This window comes from Triticum urartu, chromosome 3A, assembly GCF_056163025.1.
Source record: "Triticum urartu cultivar PI428250 chromosome 3A, HENAU_Tu73, whole genome shotgun sequence".
Lineage (NCBI taxonomy): Eukaryota > Viridiplantae > Streptophyta > Magnoliopsida > Poales > Poaceae > Triticum > Triticum urartu.
Window position 1 is genome coordinate 664,832,484 of NC_141875.1, and position 11,203 is coordinate 664,843,686.

General features: G+C 48.3%; 3 protein-coding genes across 3 annotated transcripts; 2 read left to right on the top strand and 1 right to left on the bottom strand.

Annotated features, from left to right (window-relative positions):
- The first annotated feature begins 4,735 nt into the window (after positions 1-4,735).
- Positions 4,736-5,870, top strand: LOC147981217 (protein FAR1-RELATED SEQUENCE 11-like). The gene is made up of 3 exons (XM_087517056.1): positions 4,736-4,922; positions 5,006-5,071; positions 5,157-5,870. Exons 1-3 carry the CDS (start codon positions 4,746-4,748, stop codon positions 5,868-5,870), a joined length of 957 nt encoding a protein of 318 aa, XP_087373182.1. The 5' UTR covers positions 4,736-4,745.
- Positions 5,871-5,884: 14 nt separating this feature from the next.
- On the top strand, positions 5,885-7,378 carry LOC147981218 (protein FAR1-RELATED SEQUENCE 5-like; the record flags this gene model as incomplete). Its single annotated transcript, XM_087515897.1, has 1 exon — positions 5,885-7,378. A coding segment is annotated over one exon (1,494 nt), but the record flags the coding sequence as incomplete, so codon positions are not given.
- A 1,130-nt stretch (positions 7,379-8,508) lies between these two features.
- LOC147981219 (ubiquitin-like-specific protease 1A) lies at positions 8,509-9,985 on the bottom strand. Its single transcript, XM_087515898.1, has 6 exons — positions 9,736-9,985; positions 9,446-9,651; positions 9,159-9,359; positions 8,957-9,088; positions 8,766-8,878; positions 8,509-8,695 (listed from the first exon to the last, which is right to left on the bottom strand). The coding sequence occupies exons 1-6, from the start codon at positions 9,983-9,985 to the stop codon at positions 8,509-8,511; spliced, it is 1,089 nt and encodes a 362-aa protein (XP_087372024.1).
- Between the last annotated feature and the right edge of the window lie 1,218 nt (positions 9,986-11,203).

Genomic DNA, 11,203 nt, shown 5'->3' on the forward strand with positions numbered 1-11,203 from the left:
ACTGAATATCATACAGTACAGATTCTTTCGTCCTCGCCGATTCTAGCTGCACCCACCTCATTAGGGGTTCCTGCACTCTTATCCATATTCGTGCTCTAAGGGACTCACCAAAAGCAAAACCCTTTGAGTCCACATCCAACTTGATTACTTCTCCCAACATCCCTGCAATGCGATCAGGCCATGGCAGATATCGGAGATTAAAGGGCAGGTTAATTACCCTCGCCCAAATCTGAAGCTTCTCAAACTTCCATTCGGATGGCCGGGCCCTAAAATCAAATAGTTCCAAGATCACTGCGTGTTTCCCCACCATCCACGGCCCGCCTCCATAGATGCGGTCTCGATCTTGTTGATTCTCCAGGTTTGCAACAAAGGTGTTCTCCCCTACCGGGTTAAAACTCAATCCCCTCGGGTTTCCCTAGGCCGGTCGGAGGGCATCTGCGATAGAGTTTACATGGATGAACTTGCGATGCAGTACCCTACCCACCAGCGCCACTGGAGGTGCCTCTCCTTCCATCTCCTGATCATCTACTACCAGTTTCTTGTTCTCCTTGTCTGTCAGCTTCATCTTCTCCATCATATGCTCCACTTTCTCCCTCGATTTCCTTGATTCCTCTGACGCCATGTCGCCACCCCACAAACCCTAGATGCCACCTCCCCTTCGTGCTCCAAGGGTGGGTAGGGGTACAAGGACCCTCCCTTGATCACCCCAAGAGCAGCCGCAAAGGAAGTGCCGATCAGGCTTGGGTACAGCGCGGAGATCGTCCAGGATGGGTGCGCGCGCGTGGGAGATCGGAATCACCGCAGCCGCCGCCGCCTGTCCTGCCACTAAACCCTAGAAAATGGTTCGGGCTCCAGTCCTAGTCTGCTAATAGTAGTTGGGTCTTTTTAGGACACATCTAGATGTGACATAGTTATGTCACATCTAAGCTGATTTTCACTCTGTTTGTGGTCTATTTTTTCTCCTAGTTTTTTTCGTTTCTTGTTGCTGCATTATATATGTGGGAGCTTAGATGTGACATCTTTAAAAAACATCTAGATGTGAATTAGACAAACCAATAGTACTTAGTTGGACTCATGGATCTCGTCCTGGGATGACACGACTTGCCCGATCCTTGTGGCACAGTGCACATTCACGGTGTTGTGGGATGGCACAGTGCTTAACCTGGTCTTTGTGCTGATTTTCCGGTTTTCAGTAGGGATACTGCTTTGACACTAACCTGGTCATTGTGCTGATTTTCTGGTTTTCACTTAGGAAATACTCAATGTTATTTCCTTTTTTTGCAGATACATCGTGTTATTTCCTTGCTCAAGAGCAAGCGGCCGCAGGCGTTTGTGCGTGGGAGCTTCCACACGGCCTGGTGCTGGGCAGGCCGCTAGCTGCCCTTCTTCTCGCGCGCTGGAATTCACCTGCTTCGCCCTCAACCTCCTCACCAGCCGTGGTAACATTAGTCAGCTTGTGCATCTCAGAAACCAAAAATTGCGATAAGGTCTCAGAAAAGCAAATGTGGCTAGAGATGAATTCAGACAATTCAATGGTGGGCGCTATTGCATAAACCAACAAGTAAAATTTTCCATAACCTGCACAACATTAGTGTTTTTTTAACGACAAACCGTGGTGATGATTCCATGGAGTGAACTGGGAGAGATTGTAAGCATTTTAAAAGACTTGTATAATTATTTATTATCAAAGTTTCACACATTAATCGACATATATGATCTGTTGCAGGGTGAAAGAAGCATTTCATCTAAGGCAATGACGGGCACGGTTGAGGTATTTTCTTTTTTGGCAAAAATGAGAGGCATTCAGATGATAACTGAGAAATCATAGTTTATGTCCTCTGCAATCCTAGACGTGTTTTCAATCATAAATCATTGGCAAAGTTGCAAGGAATGTAGCACTTCTGATGTGGATGTTAGCCCGACCTTTCACCGCAAACCACTAGATAACTATTCTTCCAATCACGGAAGCGATCCACGCAACCTGAAGAACATAGGAACGAATTCCACGGCAAGCAACGAGGTGATGAACACCACGCCTCACGCCAAACTCGACAACCCTTGGCAAATCCACGAGCCTTCCCACAACGCACGATAACTCTTGACAATAAAAGAACACTCATGCCTTTATTTCAAAGATAACTGACGAACGTCCGAGACGCCGTCTACACGCCAATCCCCTAGGACGGTGGTAACCTAAACACAATGTTCTACATAACTCAACTCTGTCTAAAACCCAACCCTCTCGCTCCTTTATAGAGGAGGCCAACCCCTAGTCGGTTGGACATGCCCAAACCGACTCCTAACCTAATTAGACTGAAACTGGATACAAACTGGCCTTGTTTAAGAATGGCTTGGCTAAATCAGGTGGCTTGCAGGGCTTAGAAATTATACATCATGAATTATTTGTCCTAGCGTGCAAACCAAATTGATGCCCGCATCATCCTTCCTTTCTGCCCTCACCCCCGCGTCGTCTCCTCTGAGGCGACTCGGGGGTTGCCCTAACCGCCGCCGCCACCACCCCTCCTCCCCCTTCCCTACCCTCTGCCGCCGCCCGAGGTGCCCTCTGGCTCGCGCGCGTGACACCGATGAAGGTGGCGGCGGGGATCTGGCGGCTTCACCTACGTGGAGGGCCTAGGCAGCCGGGCAGCGGCCCCGGATCTAGCAAGGCGGCGGCGCCTGGGCGGCAGGCGCACCCGCGGGTGTGGGTCTTCGTCCTCGGCCGCGCGGGCGGCGAGCGACGGGGGACATGGTGTGTGGTCGGTGGGCTGCTCCGGTGGCCCTCTAACCTCAGATCTGAAGGTTGCTTCTCCTCTTTCCTCTAGCCCGCTCACAACCTGTGCCAGCGCCGGTGCTTCTTTGACGGTCTGTTGGTTGCTGGTTGCTGTGGTGTTTGTCGGGACCGGGAGAAATCCCTGGTTGGTGTCCCCGACCACGGCGGTGGCCAGGCCCTCGGGCGCGGCTCCCCTTCTTGAAGGCACCGTAGAGATCCCCTCTTCCCACCCCTTCCCCTCCGTTCCAAGGTTAAATCCTGTAATCCCTTGCGGATTGGGCGGCGGCGGCGCTCGGCGTCGTAACATCCCTGGGGGCGTCATCTGGTTAGAAGGGTGTAGGTGTGTGGTGCTAGATCCGAGGTTGGCAATTGCAGTGGGGGTCCGTGTGACAACTTGGTTTCCAGCGATGCCGGGCTTGCCATTCTTTGTTTGGTGCTTGCTGGCCGTCCCCTGTTCACCGGTGCTCGGCTCCCTTGAGCCTGGGTGGAAGAGGAAAGGGTTCCCCTTCCCGGCAGCAGGGCCGTGGCAGCTCAATGAGCACCAGGGCCATATCCCTCGCATCCTGTGCAAGATCTGTTTCCCTGCTGTTCGTCACAGGCTCGCTGCTTCTTCAGCTTCAATGTGCCATTTCCTGCAGCTTACTCTCTTCTTGTTTGGACACCGGTGGTCTATGCTTAAATGCATGGTGAGGTATGCCCATTGCCGTGACACAGACGTGTGCAAATGTTCTGTGTCTGCTACCCCAAGATCGTGCCTTTCCTTGTTCTAGGGTGAACTCATCCCTCGCTCGACGGTGCGGCGTCCTTCGAGCCAGGACGAGGGGGTAGGGACCCTCTTCGGCGAGGGAGAAGGAAGGTGTGGTATCTTTCTGGTCCAGTGCAGGAGCTTTGGTGTGTTTGTGGCCAAGGCGGTCGGCAATGCCATTGTTGCTGATGTTTCCTTGAGCGCCGGTGTTTCGAGCTTCAAGGGCGGTCCTTGCTTCAAGCGGTTCTTCATCTCTATCTAGTTTAAGTGCTTGTAGTTTGGGATTGTGTTGTAAGTTGTATCTTCAACACCCATGTATCTTTGGGCCGCTCGTGTTTTATTTTTTTGTAAGTGGCGTTGGGCTGACATTTGTTGGCTGTAATACCTGGCCGGTTGATGGCTTTGCTAATTCAAAACCGGGCTCATCCTCGAGCCTTCGTTTAAAAAAAGAGGCTTGCTTCGGTAGACCCCCCCCCCCAACAAAATGTAGAAGGGCAGAATGGGCATACGGAAGAAACGTATGCCCACCTCGTATTGTACGGCTCTGCCGGGCATACGTATACGCGGTTGAAAAAAAACTACCCATCTGGTCGCCCGCCCGCAAAAACTACCCACGATCTAGGCCCGCCCCCATCTTCTCGCCCGCCCATCTGGTCGCCCGCCCGCCGATCACGGTAGTTCCAAAGTGGCCGATCGCCGCCGTCCGAACCCCGTCCGAGGCCATCCTCGCCATCCCAACATCGCCCGTCGCCGCCCTCGCCGTCCCAACGTCGCCCGTCGCCGCATCTCACCGTCGTCCGACGACGTGGACGTGAAGGGCCCGACGTCTGACACCGCCCTCGCCGCCCGAACCCCGTCCGACACCGCCCTCGCCGTCGCAACGTCGTCCGTCGCTGCATCTCACCGTCGTCGTCCTATGCCGGGGACGTGAAGGGCCCGACGTCTGACGCCGCCTCCGCAGCACTGTCGTCGAACGCCGGCGACGTCTACACCGCGGGCCGAGGTTTGTCATCTAAACCTAGCGGGCATGGGGCGGGCATGATGGATAGAAGTGAGGGCTAGTTCATGCATGTACTGATTTAGGGTTTAGGGTTCATCAAAACCTCCCGCCGCAGCGCCTCCTCTACGGACTAGGGCATGATTTACAGAACTAGCGTTGCTTTGGGCATGATGCATTGTACTAAACCTAACACACGATGTTTTGCAGTTCTGTGAGTTTGGCGTGTTGACATGGACGAAGAATCAGCATTCGGGAGGGACGAGAATGGTACTGATAAGGTGACTAAGACCGATAACGATAATTTGAACGAAGATGATGACAGCAGCGACAACGATTCCGTCTCGTCATATGATATCTTACCTCCGGAGGATTTTGATAATAATGAACATGGCGCAAATAGCGACAACGTAAGTGGCGTATATTTTGTTTTTATTTTTGAATTTGCAAAGTATGGCATGGCTAACTATATATTTTTTGTACAAATTTACAGGAAGATGTGGATGTTGACAATGTGCAACATAGTTGGCAGGAATCATTTGCAGATAACTTGAGCCAGGTTAGTTGTTAGATGTTGTACATCGATCAATAGTATGATTTAAATGATAGTAATTGACATATATATTTTCAAATGAATGTTGTAGGAGGAGTCATATGGTCCTGTACTTGATGACGATGAGGGAGAGATTGATATTGAGGAGGCTCAAAGGGAGCAGAAGATGCTTGAGACACATTGGAAGGTCATGGCTATGACCTTTCGGTCGCAAGGGGATGCATACATATTCTACAACAATCACGCCAGAGAGCACGGGTTTAGTATCAGGAAACAGAAGGTGAAACGAGTTGCTTCGGGAATGATACGGTACCGGCGGTTTCTTTGCTCCAGGGCAGGGAGAAGGCAGAGCAAGTTCATAACCATGGAGGGCCGCAAGCGCAGGCTTAGACCGGAGACTCGTTGCGATTGCAGTGCACATATGGTGGTGAAGCTGGACAGAGAACGTGGCGTTTGGTTCGTCGCATCATTCGTGGATGATCACAACCACGCGATGGCTCGGCCCGACGAGGTTTGTTTTTTGTGGTCACACAGACGGATTGGAGATGGCCAGAGGGCGGAGATATTGGCGATGGAAGCAGCCGGGATAAGAAAGCATATTATAATGGACAACTTCATCAGCAGATATGGTTCGTACGATAAGTGCGGGCTTATCAGGAGGGACATTTACAATCTTTGTTGCAGAGAAAAAACGAAGCTCATTGCAAAGGGAGATGCAGAGACGGCAGTTGGCATTATGAGGAGCAGGAAGGAGAAGGACCCTGAGTTTTTTTTGAGTATGTGCGTGACAAGGAAGGGCGATTGAAGAGTACGTTCTGGTGCGATGCACAGTCGCGGAGGGACTATCAGGACTACGGAGATGTGGTCGTGTTTGATAGCACGTATAAGATGAACAGATACGGTATGACGTTCGTCCCCTTTGTCGGAGTTAACAACCACCGTTTCACCATAGTGTTTGGTTGTGCCATCATTGCTGACGAGACGGAAGGGACATACGTGTGGCTGCTGCAGACATTTATGAAGGCAAACTGTCAGGTGAAGCCAAAGTCAATAATCACAAACGGTGACGCTGCAATGATCCGGGCTATTCGGACTGTCCTTTCAGATGTTTTCCATCGTCTTTGCTCTTGGCATATCGAGAAAAATATGCAAAGGCACCTGCATTACAAGTCACTGGATGAGTTCAGATCGCTCCTGTACTATGCCACCTCTCAAGCGAACTTTGAGCAGAGATGGAAAGCTTTCTATGATAAGTGGAAGACGGATAGAACCGAAGAGTGGCTTGACAGGATGTACAGGAAGAGGAGACTTTGGGCAGCTTCATATCGTTCCGATGGTTTTTTCCTTGGTATGCGAAGTAACCAGAGGAGTGAAAGCCTCAACTCCTGCCTTCACCTTCACCTGGACTACGGTATGACAATTGTTGATTTGGTGGTGCATTATGAGAACTGTATAGTTCGCCTGCGTGAGAACGAGGCGTACGATGACTGCGAGGCATTCCAGAAGGAACCACCGTCGGTTACTGAATATAAGGCCCTTGAGGAGCATGCCGCCAAAGTATTCACACCTGCTAATTTCTACATCCTGCAAGATGATTTGCATAAGATGGGTCAGCTGGAGATATTTGAGACGCTCGTGGGAATTGGGCGTCAAACATTCATGGTGACATGGAAGGATAACCACAAGTTCAGGTACAATGTTGTTTATGAACCAGGTAACTCAGAACAAACTATTACATGCAGTTGTCTTAGGATGGTTCAAAAAGGGCTGCCATGCAAACACATTCTGTTTGTTCTCCATCATCTGAACTTAACTGAAATACCAAAGTGTTCTGTCATGCATCGGTTGTCCAAACATGCGAGAGATGGGTTGCCTGTGCAGCGGAAGAGTGATATGTTTGGATGGGGTTGGTCAGGGCCATTGGAGAGAGAACGGTATAGTGCAATAACCATTAAAACCGCAGAAGCTGCTCACGTTGCAGCAAATGATCCCTTCTTGTACGGCGAGTTGATGAAGTGTCTGGACAACATAATAGCGCAGAAAAAGATTTTAGAGGAGGAACTTATAGGAAGTAGAAGGTATGCTATGCTGAAGAAGGAGGCAAGTCAGGCGCAACAAGTTGAGCCTGGTATTGGTGATCCTCAGAAAGTTTCGATGAAGGGTGCACCTAAGAAGGGGCGATCGAAGGGGGGCCCCGACGTTACAAAGAATGGTAGGACAAAAGATTTTACAGAGAAGAAAAGTGGTCCTTTCTGCAGTCTGTGTGGTCTCCCAGGTCATAACAAGGCTACATGCAGTAAGAACGAGAAGTGAGTTGCAACCTTTTTATTTTTGTTATGTTGCTACTTTGATTTTACCAACTATATTTGCTCACCTCTTTATGTTTTGTTCAGGAACTGGGCGTAGAGACACAGCTTGGTTTGTAGGAAGAATAAAAGTGATCGCACGAGTCATGTCTGAATAACCTATGCTATTTTTATTCGCACATGTGTGCCAGAAAACTTGATTTGTACTGTTACGTGATGATTTGTACTGTTTCTATATGAAGTTTTGAAATTCTGTTTATTTGTACTGTTTGGAAATTATGTTTATTTGTACTGTTTGGAAATTATGTTTATTTGTACTGTTTCTATATGATTCCTAGGTGCATGCATGCAAAGATTGCGTACATTTTTTTAAATGAGTATATTTGTTCTGCACTTTCGTAAAAGTAAAATAATATATTTTTAAAATATTCAGAAAAAAAATATGCCCAACCACCGCAGCCGGGCCCATAGTGGGGAACAAATCATACACCCAAATCAAGCCCTAAAGGGGCGACTCGGGCGGCTGATAGAGCCCACTAATGGGCCCGGCAACGGGGTCCAACGGGGCTGCGGGCAGTGTGATAAGAGAGGAGTTCGAAAGAGGGGGCGGAGGCAGCTATTTAAGTCGCTCCTCGCGCCCCTCCGCTTCCGAGGTGGGACTAAACTGGCGTGAGTTCGGCAGCGCGCGGGGGAGGGGAGTGGGCGTGGGCCGTGGGAGGGGGCGAGTGGCGCCCTGCCTCTATGGGCCGAACTGGGCCGGCCGGTGACAGCGCCGAAAACGGCCTCATGAGCCCTGCGGCGGCCACGTGCACTAAGGGAGGGGAGTGGGTGTGGGCCGGGGGAGGGGCCGAGTGGCGGCGTGCCTTCATTGGGCTGAACTGGGCCGGCCCGAGACAGTGCAAAATAGGCCTCCTGAGCCTTGAGGCGACCACGTGCAGTGTGGGGCGCGATGGGGATGCCATTTTTAGTCCCATCTCGGAAGCCGGGGGGCGCGAGGAGCGGCTTAAATAGCTGCCTCCGCCCCCTCCACCGAGCTCCTCTCTTATACATGCCCGCAGCCCTGTTGGAGATAATAGCAAGTACCGACAACGGCATGTTTATTTAGTGGAGATAATAGCCAACACCCCATCCTCCGACTCATTTCTTCTCCATGATCTTGAGGATCTTCTCTTTCACTACTTCCTTCGTGTTGCATTCTGAAAAAAGTATTTCAGCTAGAATGCGTCCCCTTGAAGCATTAACCTCATCTTGATCGAACTCAAATGTCCAATCATCTCCGTCCCAGCTTTGAATGCATTTCACCACGAAAAGACCACCAGAGACTCTGCAAGAAACCACAAGTCAATTATTGATGGATCATACAAGTACATACTAATTCAACATTTGCAACATACCCGTCTGTTTGTGATGGCATATCGTACTCCCTTATTGGCCAGGAAGATACGTCAGGATGTTTCGTTCCAATAAGAGCATTCACCTCGTTTGTATCATTAGCTATTTCTGCCCTCTGAAATAAAAATGAAAAATCCATATGAAGTAAGTTTCGAATAACTATATATTGTATTATGTATCGTTGTAAGCTTACCAGCTTAGCAATCTTTGCAAGAACTCTTTTGTTGCATTTACCAGTAGAGTTTAAAACTTGAAACTCTTTTTTCTTGTTGTGCATAAGAACTGTTATCCAATGACTTTCGTCCACATGAAAAGGAAAGTATGCCTACAACAAAGTTTATTCATGTTGGTGTACACACAGATGTACTACGAATGATCATACTAAACCGAAGTACCTTATCTTTGATGAAATACACTTCAGTAACTCTAGACACCATTTCAGTTTGGTTTGTGAAATGATCCATAAAATGCCTCTTAGAGTTGTTAACCTTTCCATCACCACGAAGAATAAGCCAGTGGGACACCCAAGATGATAATATGTGACGGTCAGCACGAGGATTATGGGTCTGCATATGGTTGCAATAACTATTGATGACCTACAAAATAACATAACAGCAATACGCCTATTAGATAATTTATGTAAATGACATGTACAACTTAATAACTTAGTGCTAATACTTACACCGCCATGCAACCACTTTTTTGAAATGATGGCTTCAAGCATATCAGGTGTACATGTTTCCCCACCAATTCCTGTCATGTGCACAACAGTTTTTCTGCAAAGCTTCTCCGACTCTGCTAGTGTCCGGATATAAACCTTCGCGGCCTCTATGTGATCCTCATTAATGTAATCAGTACTAATCATAGCAGCTCTTATACCAAATAGACCTAAAATAGTAAGAAACAATGAGTTAATAAAGTGTGCATGCAAGGACAGAAGTATGTTGCAAGAATAAATTACCTAGCACTTACTTTTCTTTGCACGTTTACGTCCACCGTTCTGAAGAAAAGGTGAAAGACAATATTTTGACCATTTCCTCTTGCGTTTCCCATCATTCTCCTTCCCATCATTCTCCTTTTCATCATTCTCCTTTTCATCATTCTCCTTCCCATCATTCTCCTCAGTGCCATTTTCTTTCGCATTTTTAATACGGGTGTTCAGACTATCCATACTAAATTCCTCATATTTATCGGCGCTAGACCCGTCTGACACTTCATTCATATTCTTGGGGGTTGAAGTAATAGCTGGAAAGTCATTCGTGTCTACCGTCGCAAGAGATGGGTTGCACTGGTAGAAAAAGGGCCTATAGTCCCGGTTCGTAAGGGCCTTTAGTCCCGGTTCCGGAACCGGGACTAAAGTGTCGGTACTAATACCTCCCCCCTTTAGTCCCGGTTCAATCCAGAACCGGGACTAAAGGCCCTCCACGTGGGCAGTGCGCAGAGCCCAGTTAGGAGACCCTCTGGTCCCGGTTGGTGGCACCAACCGGGACCAATAGGCATCCACGCGTCAGCATTTCTGTGGCTGGGGTTTTTGTTTTTTTTAAAGGGGGGGTTGGGGGTTTTGGGGGGTTAATTTAGGTGTTTCGTATATTGTGTTAGCTAGCTATAATTAATAGAGAGAAGTGTCCTCTCTTATGTCCGTGCTTGGTCGACGCTATGTATTATACATACGTATAGAGAGGACTAGACACGATGGCTAGCTAGTAAGCAAACAAAGGAAACAGAAGATCGTCATGAACATATATGCATACAGAGAGAAGTGATATCGACCACCTCTCCTTCTCCGAGAGATTGGTCGAACAACAAGTTCTCGTATATCTATCTGACACTACCGGCTACATATATACAATAATTATCTCTTACAAATATAATCATACGGACTCAGGGTCCACATAGAATTATCCGTCTTCAGGGATCACGTGGTCAAGAAAGAATGCCGCCAATTCCTCTTGAATTGCTCGCATGCGAGCTGGTGCTAGGAGTTCATCCCGCTTCCGAAACATCTAATTTGAAGAAGGGGGTCAATACATATATATATGAATGAATGAAACTCAACACAAATGATGGTAATAAAATAAAATTGTGAATGTTGTTATTTACGTACTTCATATTGTTCGTTAGAGTACCCGCCCCGCTCACAGGTCGTGTGGCGGATGGACTCGCAGATGTAGTATCCACAGAAATCATTCCCTTGTTCCTGCCACAACCACTTTACAAGAAATAGAGGTCAATCAAACTGATAAGCAAGAATGCTAAATGGTATTGATGAAACTAGCGCTTGAATCACTAGGAGATGCGCGGAACATGCTACTATAGTACTTACTTTCGGGTGTCTAAATTCCAGCTCCTTCGGCAGTCCCGGAACTGTTTTGGTGAATTTTCTCCAAACCCTGCCGGACAAAGAAAACAATTACTTGATATCAGGAAATGAACAAAGTTG